The following is a 16732-nucleotide window of genomic DNA, read 5'->3' as shown; positions in this document are numbered from 1 at the left end:
AGAGAGAGAAGGAGGCAGGGAGGGTGTGGTGGTTGGGGAGGGGGGGATGGGAGGTGGGAAAGGTGCTGATTTCAGCCCTGTAGCGTCAGGATTGCGTCAATTTGGGTTTCAACCACGTCTTCAGTCTCGGAGCGGAGCTACTCAGAAGAGCCAAAACAGGAAGGGGGTTGCAAATCAGCGTGCAAAGGGGAGGACCGAAGCATCCCCTCCCCCGTCTCCTCCAGTCCCCTCGCAGCCTCCTCCTCCGCCTTCCCCACCGCTCGTGTCTCCGCGTTTTGGTTTGGTTTGGGTTTTTTTTGGTTTTTTGAAAAAAAAAAAAAAAAATTGTTGTTGTTGTTTTCTTTTTTTTTAAGGAAAAAAAAAAAACAACCCAACCCACCAAAACCCCAAACAAACCACGCTGGAAAAGACTGCTGCCCCGGGCGCTGCGAGAGCGGAGAGCCGGGGGGGACAGCAGGGCAGCGAGTTCGGTGCCCCGCGCAGGTCGCTTGGCACCGGAGGAGGAGGAGGAGGAGGAGAAGGAGGAGGCTCCCGCCGCCCGGACGGCGGCCCCAGCACCGCGGGCAGCGGCCCCAGCACCGCGGGCAGCGGCCCCAGCACCGCGGGCAGCGCACGCCGCCAACATGGCTCCGATCGCCGCCAGCCGCCAGCAGATCGGTAAGCGCGTCCCGGGCCCAACTCCCCTCCCGCGGGGCTGGGGGGCTGCTCCGTTCCCCGGGAGAAAGTGCGGGCAGGCAGCCCCTGCTGAGCCACCCAGCGCCTCCCAGCACGCAGCTGGTTGGGAGGAACCTGATTTCCTTCCCCCCCCCCCCCCCCCTCCACACCGCTCCCCGTCAGTTCTCTTCGGTCTCAGAAGTTGTGTGAATTTGCCTTCTTTCCCTTCTCTCTCTTCCTTTCTCCCCACGGTAAAGCACCGGGAGAGATGAGGAGGTTCGTGTGGGTGCGTTTTCAGATGACAGAGGTTTGGGGTTGTTTGCTCTGTCTTGGTTAAAGTAGCGTGGCTTCAGAGTTAAATGATGTAAGTGCGCCCTGTGCCACAGAGAGAATCTTTGTTCAAGCCGTTCTTGGAATAATTGTTGTTCCTTTTTTCTTGTTGTAGAGAAAGTCTTGTCGATCGTTAGTCAAAGTGAAAGGTAGTCGTGAAAGGACACTGCTAGGAAGATGAAAAAACAGGATGCCAGTGTTTTTAGCTAAACAGCTGCATCTTGATCAGTCTGGCTTCATTGAGAAGAGCAATGATAACAATAAACTTTTCAGTTTTGGCATTTCTGTTCACTGGATGTAGGGTGATTAACTGTGATACCAGAAGTTTCAGAAACAGTCATGTGTGTGCTCCTATAAAATAAATACATAAATAGCGTTACTCAGAAAAGCAGTAAGTAGAAATGTTTCTGAACTCTGCTTTACAAATATTGACTCTAGCCTAGATTATATTTGCTTCGTCAGTGGTTTAATTCAAGGATCATTCCATTGATTTAAGTGAAGTGACTCCAGATTTCTATCACATAACTGAAATAATAACTTGTCCCAGAATCAATAGGTGATGTTTCCTAATAATATACTGCCTTGAATGTTAACCAATTGATTTACATTATGACAACAGCAAGAAATTCGGGTTGCAACATCATTAGTTGAAATATAAATTCATTTTAGGTACCATTTAATCTTCTTTCCTACCCCACCCACTTGATATTTTTGACCATGCTTGTGACATCATGCTTATCTAATTATTATTTAAGAAAGATAATTAATGTTTTAAACACCAAATTGACTTTAACACTGCTTTCAGTAGTTGCAGAATTAAAATATAGCATAATATCCAGTACTGTAAAAAGTCTGTCATCTAATGAAAAAGTATTGTGAATGTGCAAATCATTCTTAAAAGCTATTAAAGTATTTTGATTAGTTTGCAATTACTTCTTGCTTTCTAGCTTTATACCATATATACTTAAATTTTTGCAGCCTAGGGAATTCTTGAGACTCAGAGCCACGTGCTTAACTTGGAAAAAAGACTTTTTGGTTATGTATATATTTTTCAGTCATTAAATTGTGTTCTTACAATTAAGTATGTAGACTGACACAGCTTGTAGGCAAAGGGACAGTGACATGAATATTGTCAGAAGAAATTAATAGACAGGCCCGATCCTTTCTGTGCTGGAACATTATGTCCTACTTTGCTCTGATAGTATTGTTGTGGATTTTTTTGAATCATCCCACTAAAAAGCAAAGGTACAGTGGCAGCACATCTATCTGCCCAGCTTTTACTTGGAAGGGGATGATTTAGTGATATATAGAGGGAGATGGTTTTGCTTTCTCATCCAGAACAATCTGCTGATCTTTTGAGAGAGAACCAGAACTGTTACACAATTGCCTTTATGCATAAACAATGTTGTTCCATTAATATTCTACTGGTCTGCCACTGTGACAGGGAATAATGATTAAGCTCTGAATGTTGTATTGTGGAAGGTTTAAACTCACTTAGTAATGTTACTTATGGGCAAAATTGGATTTCCAATTAGTTGTGCTCATTTACCCTTCGACGCATGCTTTGAAGGGCTAATGATACCTTATATGTAACTAATGTATCCACACGACAATTGAGGTTGGAACGCCAGCTCAGTTTTCTCTCTATTCAGTTTAAGTATAGGATTTGTATTAAGGTATAAGAGAATTATGCTTTAATGTTTTTTCTTATATACTCCTAAAAAGTAGTGACCCTTCCTGTAAACTCCCCATAGCTTTCATTCATAGTGTCTTAAATGCAAAGCTGAGTGGTTATCAGTGGTACACTTAACAGTTTTTTTCAGCTTTGTACTCACATGTGACTGCCCAATGTCACATCCACCTGGAAAAGACACTTAGTATTTAATTATTCTAAATTTTCTTGATAGACTTCCTCCTGCAATGTATTGAAAATCCCATTGAAACTGTTGATTGCGATAATCTCCAATTAAACCTAGTTCTTTCAAGAGATACCTTCAGGCAATTAGGGGATCAGACCATAAAAAAAAAAAGAGTTAATTGAGTGTACAAAGTATTCTAGGAAACAGTATGAAAAGCAGACGATGTATCTATAAGTAATGCATGTTTCAGAATTTGTTTTATCTCACTAACAAAGCTCCATAAACTCAAAGCTGAAACCTTCTGCGTGCTGGTATTACTCACAGACATGTGAACTCAGAAATTACACACAGAGGCATGAGATAGTCGACCTATCACTAATGGTTATTACTATTAGGATGGGAATAGTATTTTCCTCCCAAACACCCTGTGTATGGAAAAATACTAACATAATGAGTGCCTTAGTACGGGACTACACATTCACGCCTGCAGGTGGCGAGCGATATGTACAACGCGAAGCACTTTCAGTCTGTCGATCCTGCTGCTATTACCATCCCATATCAGTTTGTTTTACTAAATTATTACTGTATTAAATATCACACAGAGTCCAAGGCATTGCTGCTTATGTGCTTGTTGCTATTTATTTGATTTGCAGATGAAATTCCTACAGTGGTTGGGATCTTTAGTGCATTTGGCCTTGTCTTCTCTGTCTCCCTTTTTGCTTGGATCTGCTGCCAACGTAAATCTTCCAAATCTAATAAGACCCCTCCATATAAATTTGTCCATGTTCTGAAAGGGGTTGATATTTACCCTGAGAATCTCAACAGCAAGAAGAAGTTTGGAGCAGATGATAAAAGTGAAGCAAAGAACAAATCATCGATGCCGAAGAATTCTCTCCATCTTGACCTGGAGAAGAGAGATCTAAATGGCAACTTCCCCAAAACAACCTCTAAAACCCAGAGCTCTCCAGATCTTGAAAATCTGTCTCCTAAGCACTTTGCAGAAAGGAAGAAAGATTCAGTATCCCCTGATAGTTTAAAATCCATCACTTCCCTGTCATCTGAAGGTAAACAAGACAAGCTAGGAACTCTCTTTTTCTCCTTAGAGTACAACTTTGAGAAAAAGGCATTTGTGGTGAACATCAAAGAAGCACGGGGGCTGCCAGCAATGGATGAACAGTCAATGACTTCTGATCCCTACATCAAAATGACAATCCTGCCTGAGAAAAAGCACAAGGTGAAAACCAGAGTGCTGAGAAAAACCTTAGATCCGGCTTTCGATGAGACCTTCACGTTTTATGGGATCCCCTACAGCCAAATTCAAGACTTAACACTTCACTTTATGATCTTGAGCTTTGACAGGTTTTCGAGAGATGATGTCATTGGAGAAGTCCTCATTCCCCTCGCAGGAATTGAACTGTCAGAAGGAAGGCTGCTAATGGACAGAGAGATCATCAAAAGAAATGTTAGGGTAACACATTTTTTATTTAAACTTTAAAAGTGTTGTGATAGTGTTAGCTATGATTCTTGTGTAATGCTACTACCATCTTGGAAAGAAAAGGGAACAAGCTCATCATGCAAATCAATAAGATGCTTTCGTAATGGCAGTATGAGGAAGCAATTACACAAATGTAATAAAAGAACATGACAATAAGCATGTTGCAAGAAATTGCTAATGTCCTAAACTCTACTTGCTTATTGAGCTGGTCCAGCAGTTTTGAGTGGATCCATTTACATTAGGTCAAGAGGCCTCAATCCACATTAATTCACTTTAAAAGGAAGGAATGCAAAGATTTATATATTATTCCTCTCCTCACTCCCCTTCTGTGTTTGAAATCATTCTTTCTTAAAGCTTATTGAAATGCAAATCTTTCACTTCAACTACATGGGTTTTATAGCAGACTCTTAAAGAATGCAGGTAGTCTTTAGTTAAGGAATCAGAACCTGTTAGAGACCATATTGTTGATGCAGAAGTATGTTCTTGCTTTTCAGTGCTGTTACTACTTTCTGTCTCAAGAATTGTGACACAGCCTGCAGCTCTACTAAGGATAGTAAGACATGAGGGAGAAGTCAAAGACTTACTGAAGTCAGTGGCAAAACACACTGACTTCACTGGGATAAAAATATTTCATACCATGTTGTCTCATTTCAGAATGTAAGGAACATTTACAACCATCACCGCTGAACCACAGAAATGCACACGCATCACACACATGTCTCTTAATCTCTACTAAGGAAGTGCAATGTGTATTGACTTTCAATCCGATTATTTTCAAAGAGCAAGTATGCTGCCAAATCAAGTAAATGTCTACCAGGCAACATGCCTATAGCTAATACCATTATTTTGCAATTCTATCGCTATATTACAACTATAACTATGTCACTGATATTTTGTTGATAACCTGTTGGGTTTTCTGGTACATAAGGTACTATTTTCCCTTGTTTTCCTTGCCTTCCTCCTTTCTGTGAAATAAACTATTTCTGCAAATTCAAATCTAGTAATCATAGAGCAAGTCTTTGATCTCATCTTTATTTCATGTATATTATACTACTTTAGACAGCGTAGGGATAAGATTTCACTAACTGTTTGAATCTTTCCTGTTTAAAAACATTTTACTGAAGATTTTTTTTATTTACCTTTACTAGATTTTTATTTTAATACATCTTTACAGAGTTTTCTTTTTGCTTAAGATCTTTTTTGTTTACTGAGATTTTTTCCTCAGGATATAGAATTTAATTTCTAATCTCTGAAGACAATGATGTTGTGTCAACCTAGGCTTTCACTTCGTTATTAGTTATTTTTATTCTAATAACCAATCGTAAGAAGAGTTACATAACTACAGTAGAGGGAAATTGTATTTGCCGTGTAAAGCAGCATAGCTCCGTAAGTCATATCTTTTAACACCATTTCAGACCATTCAGTTATGTGACATTTTTTAAATCTTCTTAATTCTAGTTTAAAGCTTGGTCAATATATTTGCTTATAAATCGTCTTTTTTCCTTTTTTCTTTCATTTCCTCAGAAATCATCTGGGCGTGGAGAACTACTGATCTCTCTGTGTTATCAGTCTACAACAAACACACTCACTGTTGTTGTTTTAAAAGCCAGGCATCTACCTAAATCTGATGTGTCAGGATTATCAGGTAATGGTTTTACTAATGAATATGCCCTAAGAATATAAAATAAACAGACAGATGACAGCTGACATGTGGCATTTCAAAGACTGAAAATATCCCATAAAAGCAGAACTGGTGTCTCTATTATTTGCAGCCTATTCATTTGATTCATATCTAGGTCAATGTTTTATTTTCCAGGGTATGTATTTTACAAATTTGTTCTTTAATCACATTAAAACAACCGTGACATCTGTTAGCAGTGGAAACCAATGAGTTTTGTGATTGTCTTGAACAGAACCCATCTGCCATAAGTATGGGTTGTTGTTTGCAGATACTAAGAGCTTTTATTTATGACCAAAACCCCAGTTTATTTATAGAAGAGCAGTAATGAGTGAGATCATCATACGGTTTATTCCAGCTTAGCACCAAGGAAAGCAGCCAGTTACATCTGTGCTGAATTTGGCCCACTGAGCGCTAACATTTATTTGGCAAGGTGAAAAGGTGATCTATGCCAGTGCTGGAAGCAGGTTGTAACACAACACTCATGCTTTATCATGAGCTGTACTTGGAGTGCACTAAAAAGGTGCAGTTTTTGCCCTCCTTTCTCCTGGTCTTGTGCTATTTTGCATTCAGTGGAACCTCCTTTGAAGTCAATACTAGACTTGCATTTAGATGCACATTAATGCTGTATAACATAATAACAGAATAAAGTTTAATGTATGATACATGAAGAATAAGACAACCAAACAAGAATAGTACACAACAAAGGACTACACAAATAGTAGCACATCTGCTGTTGATTCTGTATAGGACTGATACTCATTCCTTTCACAGGATTTTTTTTTTTTTTTTTTTTTTGAAAGAAGCAGAAGAGGAAGTAGTTTTGGGAACCACTGAATCATAATTACTACAGCAAATAATACAGTCTTTGTACTTTTCATAACAAGAAATGCTGCAATTTACCTAGAAAGTTACCCCATCCCGGATCCAACACAACAGAGCGATAGATAACTCCCATTTACACGGTGAAGTTCCACTGAAATTGTCCTTCTGATCTCAATTTTATTCACATATCATAAGGAGAAAAGATTAAAATGGAGCCGAGTGGTTTGCTCCACTATGAGAGATCACACGTACTTTTACTAATCAACCCCAAAGTCACAGCAGATAGGGGAGGTTTCATGAAGACAACATGACAGCAAGCCAACCTCAACAGATAAAGTCTGGCTGAGGTTCACCCTCATATATGGGAAAATAACGTGAAAACAAAAGCCCTCCTAGTCTCAACTGGACTGTATAGCACATTCGAATTACACATTTGTTTACTGTACCTCTTGTGAGTAAAACCATATATTTTGTTTGCTCTTTCTGCTTCCCTCAGTAAAACCTTGCTGACTATAATAGGAATATAATACTTCTGAGAGATACGGGCAACCAAGCTACACCTGGGCACCTGGTTCATTTGGACAGTTCTTCATGATTTGCTGTTCATCAGCAAGCCCAGGTTCAATAGATGTTTGGGTGTTGGTAACATACTGCACTCACAACAGTCCTTATTTCCTCTGTGACTTTCCCCTCAGCCCAACACAAATCTTGGACAAGGAGGAGGGTGAAATGGTGTGTTTATGGGGTAAGCTAAACAACTGTGTAATTCATTCTTAGGAAGACGGGAACTTTTTACTCAGAAGCTGTTCTTTTCTCACAACTTCCTTGGTTTTCTTGATCACTGGTGTTGAGGTCTCCTGATAGACCTAATAAAATCAGGTGGAACATTCTAATCTTATCTAGTAGCTGGACAGAGGTAACAGTCAGAAAATGCTCTTTAAACAGAAATGAACGACGGCATGAATCCACTGATAGATATTGATTTTGGTATTTTTAATGCTTGTGTGGCATGTATTAATTCCAAAGCCAATGAACTTTTTAATTACATTAAACACTATTTTTGAAATGTTTGTTACAGTGATGGAGTATGAAAGTGAAGTTGCATTCTACCGTACCTTACCCTTGTTAAGCTATTGTCAGTTCAAGGAAAGAAAACTCTTTTCATCATCCAACCATTTTAGTTTGACAGCTTTGGCTTAACATTTCTAAATAGAGTTCAGTTTTAATTTTACTATTAAAAAACAGTAATCAACTATACTTACTGTTTATTAGCTGATTGTTTACATAGACTATATTGTTTGACTGGGTTCAGTAGAAAGGATTTTGTACTGCATCTTTGCACCATGAGGATTCGGAAACTGGCCCACATTTGCACTGAAACAAATGCTGAGGTTTGTTGTGGTTTAAGCCTAGCTGGCAATTAAGCACCACATGGCTGCTCACTCACTCACCTCCCCCCATAGTGGAACAGGGGAAAGAACCGGGGGAAAAAAAAACCCAAAACTTGAGGGTTGAGGTAAAAGCAGTTTAATAGGACAGAAATGAAGGGGGAAAAAAATAATAGACTATACAAAACAAGTGATGCCGATTCCTTCCTGGGCCACAGCACACCTGGCCAGCTCCCCCCAGTTTATATACTGGGCATTACATCATATGGTGTGGAACACCTCTTTGGCTTGTTTGGGTCAGCTGTCCTTGCTGTGTCCCCTCTCAGCTTCTTGTGCACTCTCAGCCTCTACTGGCAGTGGAGTAAGAGAAGCTGAAAAGTCCTTGACTTAGTATAAACCCTGCTTAGCAACAACTAAAACCAGCAGTGTGTTACCAATATTATCCTCATACTATATCCAAAACACAGCACTGTACCAGCTACTAGAAAGAAAATTCACTTTATTCCAGCCAAAACCAGGACAGGACTTGAAAGTGATGATTTTTAAAGTCTTCTCTAGAATTCCTCTGAAGGAAGAAATATAGCCATTCTTGCAGGCAATAGCAAAGGAATCTTGCAACAGTTGAATAATTATGAAGAACGCAAACACTCAAAGTTGATTGACAGCTAAAAATATGGACATTTTCTCTTCCCTTCTTCAACAGTACAACAGTACAGACATAAAGTCAAGTACATATCCTAAAAACAAACATACCCTTACATTCACAGTTTACTGTTAAAGTAGTTCAGTAAAAATTGGTGGGAGCAATTTAATCAAGCTAATTGACTTTGGTAGAGCCACAACAGAAATTAATCGCATCCATTCATCCAGTCTCTCAGCACAAGCTTATTCTCTCCTGTCTGAGGCTTTTCTTCGCATGAGTCTTATTAACACTAATGATTATCCCCTACTGGTAGAATGTGTGAAAAGCAGATTTCTGTTACACATAACTATGTAAAGATACATATTTGTCATTAGAATTTTGTGTACTTTCAGAACAATTTTGCAGTAGTAGAGATGTTATTAGGGTTCATGGACTATAGGGCAGGATTTATCTTGTGAAGGAGACACCTGTATTTGATCAGATGAATCATGCCCTAAACTTCACTGACTATCTTGATTACATCTTTGGGGACCATAAAGGGACTAATTTGGATGTAAACATGAAAATTGGATGAAATGAGTAATTTTTAATAACTTGAAACATCTCCTCATGATGATGTAATTATGTTGATAAGATACGGAATTTACTGTTAACTGGATGAAGGAATTTCCAAACACTGTTCAACAGCTGATCTGTGCTCTCTTTTCATTGCAGACCCTTATGTCAAAGTGAACCTGTACCATGCTAAGAAGAGAATTTCTAAAAAGAAAACCCATGTGAAGAAATGCACCCCTAATGCAGTGTTCAATGAATTGTTTGTCTTTGACATTCCTTGTGAGGGCCTTGATGATATCAGCATTGAATTTTTGGTTTTAGATTCAGATAGGGGGTCAAGGAATGAGGTCATTGGCCGGTTAACCCTGGGATCTTCAGCAGAAGGAACAGGTGGAGAGCACTGGAAAGAAATTTGTGAATATCCTAGGAGACAAATTGCCAAATGGCATATGTTATGTGATGGTTAGCAGCTTAGAGAGGGGATGGAACTTGAAAAACTATATGTATTTCCATAGACAAGGAGCAGTTTTCTTTCTTTGCTATGTATAATTACAGGCTTATAACTACAAGACTTCTTTTGGGGGGTGGGGGAATTAAAACTGGATTGAATTATCAGAACAGAAGGTAACTAAATTTTCATGCTAAATAAAAGAATTTCTATTTCATTAGACTTTAACATAACTGGATCAGATTCATGTTCTTCTGGAGTTTAAATAGCCTGAAACTTCTGAAGCACTATAAACTTTAATAAGAATAGACTATGTTTTGTGAAAAAGTCACTGGATACCTTATTAGTACTGTTATACAAAAGAAGAAAACCTCATTAAAATATAGTGCTAGATCCTAAAAAAACACCTGTAGCTTATTGGGGAAGGGGGTGAGTTTGTAAAAGCCATGGGGAATGAGGGTGAGTGGGAGAGGAATTCCTTCTGCCTCTCCATCAAAAACCTTCTTTTATGAAAATTCAATCATTATTTGTAAGTTTTGGTTACTTATACTTTGATCATCCCAAAGACTGAAGAGATTTCAGCAATTTGCTTTACGTAACACATCATGTGCAACTAGTTGTTTTATGTGTGGAAATATTGTATAACTATTTACACTTGGATTTTTTAATATATAGAACTTGTTTTATTATAGTGATCGAAATAGATACATTCTACAAATCATTGAGCAAGATAACACACATAGTTCTGTTAAAAGGGCTCCTTTACGGGTGACTGTACACGTTACAGTATAGCTAGAATTTGGGATTAGACATGGCTTACATTTTTTTCCTCTAGCAAGGGTTACACCTTAAGCATTTCAAGCCATGGGAAAGCATTTCTATTGAGATGAGGTAACATATAGGATATTACAGTCAATGACCTTTCAGCAATTATATTTTAAGCCATTCAGTAATACTCAAAGAAAAGTTGTTTCTTCTTTTGTTTCATTAAATAACAAACAAAATAGTGAGACAGAGAACAAAACCTTATTCTGCTGTTTAACTTCCTGAACTATGACTAGTTCCATTATGCTCAGTAAGACTACTTCCCACATACACAGCTTAATGCATTTTTAAACTTTTGCAGGGTAGGAAACCAAGCTCACATAATAATTTATCCAATATTATGTCCGACAAACTATTTGAAAAGTGGATTTCACTTAGGTTATACGCATTAATGTCCATTACTGATTTTACTGAAAATTGGCGGTGGTAAGGGAAAATAGCATCCTGACTTCATGTTAGTGTGACATATGTATGCTTAAACTTAAACTGTGCCAGGCTGGGGAAGCATCAAGTGTAACATAAATGAGTGCATAAATAAAGCATTTAGACCTGTGAGATTTACTCTTTGTCACACCCAGATAGATTTTTAGGCCGTCAGAACTATAGCACAACTATAAGCAGATTATTTCCTAAAGTTTATTCACTGGTTTCCAATACAGAATTGTTTACAAATACTACTCCTACAAAATTTTAAGTTACAATATATATAAAGAAGAATATAATGAAGTTAGTTGTTGACATAAGAAGGATTTAAAAAGTGGGAAACCATTTTCAGCATTTTTGCATACATCATTTTGTCATGTGTAATCCCACTGAAATGAATGAGACCATTCGGGAATTAAAGTATTGCTCAATGTGAGTAGAGGTAACAGAATGGGGATGCCAGGCAAAAATACATGCATTGGATGTCAAATTACTTTCATTAAACAAAAGAACCAAGTCTTATTCAAAACTGTTGGGGATCTGCTGTCAACTTTACCTGCTCTCATATGGCCAAAGTATGTTTGCAGTAAAGGACAATGAAATATGAAATATGCAAGTAGACAAATACTGGAAGAATTCCATTGAGGCTCTTCCAGGTTTTGTGTTGGTATTTTCTCCAGTTTTTGAGAATGTGTTTGATATAACAGTGTTTATAAATTTCTGTAAAAATACATTTTCAAAATAACATAATCATGCTTTTTATGATAATGCTCAATGTAAAAAACCTGCGTATTGTATGTATAAAGGAGAAGAATCTTTTTTGCTTATTTCTTTAGAAACCTGATTAACTGCTTAAGGGCTAGAGTTTGCCAGCCACATTCAAGCAGAGCTAATCCAAAGCCACCAAGTGAAAGATGCCCACAGGCTTCAGTGGGGCTTGAAGTGCAATCACAGAGCAAAACTCTTCTTGTGAGTCAACCCAGCAATGTCAATGGGACCACGGGCAAGGGGAGACACTGATCTAGTGGAGACTGGGAGAATTTAAGTCAGTGCCACACAACCAGATTGCGTCTAACCAATTGTTACAAGTTATAGTAAGGAAAGAACTTTACACTGAAAGGGATTGCATGAAAGAAGAGTGGGACAGCTTGTAATTAAATAAAAATTTGAGATTTTGGATATTGGCCCATAAGTAGTACATTACCTCTAAAAATTGGATGACAGGAGTCATCTGTCTCCAGTGGCCACAAATTCTGACACTGAGAGAAAGAATTACTGATGGGCTGTGACCATCTTTCAGTTTGCACCCAACAAGTTGTCATGGTTTTTTTCAAGTTACGATAGCAGCTTGAAGGTTAGTATTTCTACCAGCTAAATGGCAGTTGTTTGTGGGGTTGGGGATAGGAATGGGAAAGGGAAGTAAAGACATTTTTATTAAATCTAAAAAACCCCACTGTAAATAGAATTTTGTTTTTCATTTAAAGCAATGTTTAGCTTGAAAAGTTGAGTAAAAATGACTTGTGACACATTTGTAAACCAGACAAGGCAGGAACGACTGTAGACCTGTACCGAGATGAGAAATTCCACTGTTTTATAAAGTGTTCTATTCTCATTGTGAATATCTTGAACTCTGTTAAGGATACCGTACTGTATTAAACATGTAAAAAACGATGTTTGTCTAAGTAGCTTACAAAAATAATAACTCCTTGAATGGGAGACTATCCATGTCTGGAAATCTGTCGTAACTAAATACCTGATTCGTTATGGTGTTGTAACTTAATAGAAGCTATTCGAGAGGAAGCATGGTGTATGAGATTTTGTAAGTTATTTGTGCTGGTTCTGTATGTTGTGCCATGTGTGTAAGACAAGAATAAACTGCTGCTTTTCTTCATTCCATTCCAAAAAAATTATCCCACCAATGTATCTTTTCCAGAGATTTCTGTTACTGTTTGTATTCACGGTCTACTCTCTCATGCTTCTATCAAAAAACATTTGCCTTGCAAAGCATTCCTCTTCTCACACAGGTGGATTAGACTTGTTCTGCCAACTGTTATCCCTCTTATCACACGTTCTTTATCCCCAGCTTCTTGCTGCATACTTACATTTATCTTGAATTGTACTGAACTCTCAGGCTAGAACCTGAGACATGGCCCATGACATAAAATCTGAGCCCCGCATGGGCCCTCCAGTGACTGATATACAGACGTAAACGAGAATGTATTCTAGCATATTGGGTGGTGGAAGAAAAAAAATGCAAGACACATTACTATTGGAATCGTGGTGACATTCCACTTGTTTTCCAGAAGCCCCCCTGGATCATCAGACTGTATCACTTTCTTTGATGTAAGGAAGTCATGTCAAGCACTAGCTTGTCAGATAAGTCTGGAAGTTAAGGTAGAGAAACCATTCTTTCAAATGCTAAACACAAATACAAACTCTGCTGCTGTGGTCTCTAAGTTTGTTAAGAGTATTTTACCAGCACAGAACCAAAAGCTAGGGAAGAAGGCAGTTGCAGCTAGGATACACATTGCCATTTAATGACTCCCATTGTGAGTCTACAACCAATTACCTGGAAGAGATCCCTGATCCTTGTCACAGAAATCAATGACAAGTTCCACTAGCCAAATGCTTGAGATTGAACATGTTCCATGGGTATAAGCCAGTATATTCTTTCTGGGAAATCTCCTGTCCCCAAGAGACAGATACCAAGTGTGAGACTGCTCTTTTCCACCCTATGCAGTCACTTCTTTTTTTCTTCCTTGCATTGCACGGTTCTCCTCAAACAATGGTGATTCACATGGGTCACATTTCAGGCTCTCTTCTTCAGGACAGAGATAAGAATGTCTTTAGGTTTTCCAACTATAACACAGCTCAGCCTCAGGGGAAGTCTCAAGGCGACTGTCCTAATCGCTGTTGGTATCTCCCGCAGCTGTGGAGCTCCCAGGTACTGCAAATTTTCTAGAACTGTTAACCTGCCTCTCTTTAGAAAGCAGGGTGTCGCTCACCCTGCAGATCCAGTGGCATCTCTCATTATGAATCTTTCAGACTGTAAGGTGCTCTTAGGCCGTTAAAGAACAGGTTGGGCCTGACTGGAAAATGCTCAGCTTCCTCTTGTCCTGACAAAGGAGGTTTAATTCATTATTGAATCTTACACTTTCTCTTTGGGAATCTCTCAAGGGGATTTTTTAGGTGACTAAGCTGTAAGAAGACATGTGGGTTTGCATTTTTGTAAAGGGCTGGTTGCGGCATGGAGTTTGGGTTTAAGTGAAACGTGCAGGAATTTAAGGTCCCACTGGGTGACAGGTAAGTGCTGTGTTATCGCAAGCAGCTTCACTAGGGCTGTGGGTGCACATAGGGCTGAGGCAGTAGTCGTGTGTAGCAGTTCTGAGTCACAGCATTCTGGATTACGAGTTAATTAGCAAATATAAATTAGAATAGAGTTAATGTTGCAAAAATCTTCTTGTCTTTCCTCCATGTAAGAAATACTGCATTATGAAAGGCTCTAGTTCCCACAAAAAAACAGAATGCAGAAAAAAAAGCACAAAATCCAAGATGCAGAAGGTCAAAATGCACAAATAAGCATGTTAAGACTATTTTCTTTTGAAATTGCTAGAGAAGAAGCATAGTTTTAAAATAATATCATTGCTGTTACAGTTCTTCTTTCTAACCAGCCAAGGGTGCTGTATGGTGACTGCAAGATTTAATTTAGTCTTGAAGACAGTCACGGGGATAACCATGAATTTTCTGTGACAGATGCTGTAAATATTTTACATGGGTCTGAAAACAGAACTAGTTTTATGGAAACAAGTAAGAAGTATTTCACAGTATCACTAGCAACACTGATTACATTTCAGTAATACCCTCCAAATGAGATTGCCTTTAGGATTGTGTGAATGAAAGTTTCTAGTTGGACACTAACAGATGGACAGGGAAACCTCTGTACGTCTGCATCTGAAGTGCCTACACACATTGATTTCTGGGGCAAATAAATGGTATTCTAGCCTCAATTTTGTTTTCAGCAGCATGGGATAAAGCTTAACAACATCAATAGTAGCTACTAAATTTTGTTATGAATTATTATTTCCACTGTTCTCCAGGGTTGTAATGCTGCTCTGGGGACTGCTTTTTCTTAAGATACATCCCTCAGAGGTGTATGCCACAGTGGATATACATAAAGGAGAAAAAAGTTGTGAATCACAAATAGCCATATAACAATAGAGAATTATCCCAGGCTAAAATCAGAAATGATATTAAGCAGCAGTAAAAGTTATAGGTAAGTAAATGAGTGTGAAGAAACTGCACATGAGTAAAATGTGTCAGCAGAGGAAGGGAAGTAGAAGTCTGATACTTGTTCAGAACAAGCAAAAACTGGGTGTAGTTGGCTTCTGATATATATTTGTGTTGGTTGTTTTCTCTATTATACATTCAACAAGAGCAATATACCCTGTTTTCTGCCTGCTTTGATTCGCATCAGTCAACGGCTATTTGTTCTAACTTTAAGTTCACTATGTGTGATTGGTGTTGAATTTCCTTTGAACAAGGGCTGCAAGGGCTGAGTATTGCATTTCTTTATCTGAAACACCATGGCCCTCACTCTAGTCCATAGGTACTGTCAGGACACAGAAAGTGCCAGCTGCGCCAATGTGGGGATCTGAGCATGGTAACACGGTCAGCAGGGCAGGGTCCAGTCACGGCGGTATGCAGCAAGACAAGCCTTCAGACGGCAGCTAGGGTCAGCCGAGAATCTGTGTGTGCGGGCTGGGTAGGGCCGTTAAGGCCTATTAATGCCCCTTATGGCCCTGAGATGTACCTTGAGAGGCATTTATATAAAGCTATGATATTTCTTAACACTTAATTTAAATGGTTCAAATTGTACCTGTCTTGAATCTTTCCTAAGCCTGTCCATGTCAAGTTGTGTTTACTAATTTATTGCTAACTTGAATGAATTCTATTACCTCACAGTTAATGCACAGATTGTGCAAAAAATACATTACTGTCCTGGGTTTGGCTAGGATAGGGTTAATTTTCACCAGAAGTTGGGAGGGGGCATAGCGAGACAGCCAAACCAAGTAGCCAAGGGGTATTTGATACCATGCTGACATCATGCTCAGTATACAAGGGGTAACAGTGAGAAGGTGCATGGTGCAGTGGGAGGTCCAGGTGGTGGGCTGTTGCACCTATTATTTCATTAGTGTTTTTGTTGTTTTCATTGTTTCTTCTCTCTTTGTGTAGTTCCATTAAAATGTTCTTATCTCAACCTGCGGGGTTTGGACACTTTTCTCCCAATTCTCCTCCCCACCTGCTGCAGGGGGAAGGGGTGAGCAAGCAGCCACATGGTGCCCTGCTCCTGGCTGGGCTTAAACCATGACAGTCCTTTTTGGCACCCAACGTGGGGCCCAAGGAGTTGAGATAACGGCAGATTGGCCAGAGTGTGTTGAAAGGTTTTTTTTTTTTTCTTTTTTTTATATGCATTTGTTATATTAGTTAAGTAATCACAGGTCACCATGTTGGTTCATCTGTTCAGGTGGTGGTGCTATATAAGCTCCTACATGCACTACGTGCTCCCTGTGGTGATGTTTGTGACCACTGGGAGAGGCATCAGGGCTATC

At 39.0% G+C, this 16732-nt stretch overlaps 1 protein-coding gene across 1 annotated transcript; it reads left to right on the top strand.

Annotated features, from left to right (window-relative positions):
- The first annotated feature begins 623 nt into the window (after positions 1–623).
- Positions 624–9894, top strand: SYT4 (synaptotagmin 4). The gene is made up of 4 exons (XM_086480278.1): positions 624–657; positions 3497–4311; positions 5863–5983; positions 9587–9894. The coding sequence occupies exons 1-4, from the start codon at positions 624–626 to the stop codon at positions 9892–9894; spliced, it is 1278 nt and encodes a 425-aa protein (XP_086336404.1).
- Positions 9895–16732: the final 6838 nt, after the last annotated feature.

This window comes from Leptosomus discolor, chromosome Z (genome assembly GCF_034619465.1).
Source record: "Leptosomus discolor isolate bLepDis1 chromosome Z, bLepDis1.hap2, whole genome shotgun sequence".
NCBI lineage: Eukaryota > Metazoa > Chordata > Aves > Leptosomiformes > Leptosomidae > Leptosomus > Leptosomus discolor.
Note: the sequence above shows the minus strand (reverse complement) of the source record. Positions and strands in the feature narration are given on the sequence as shown.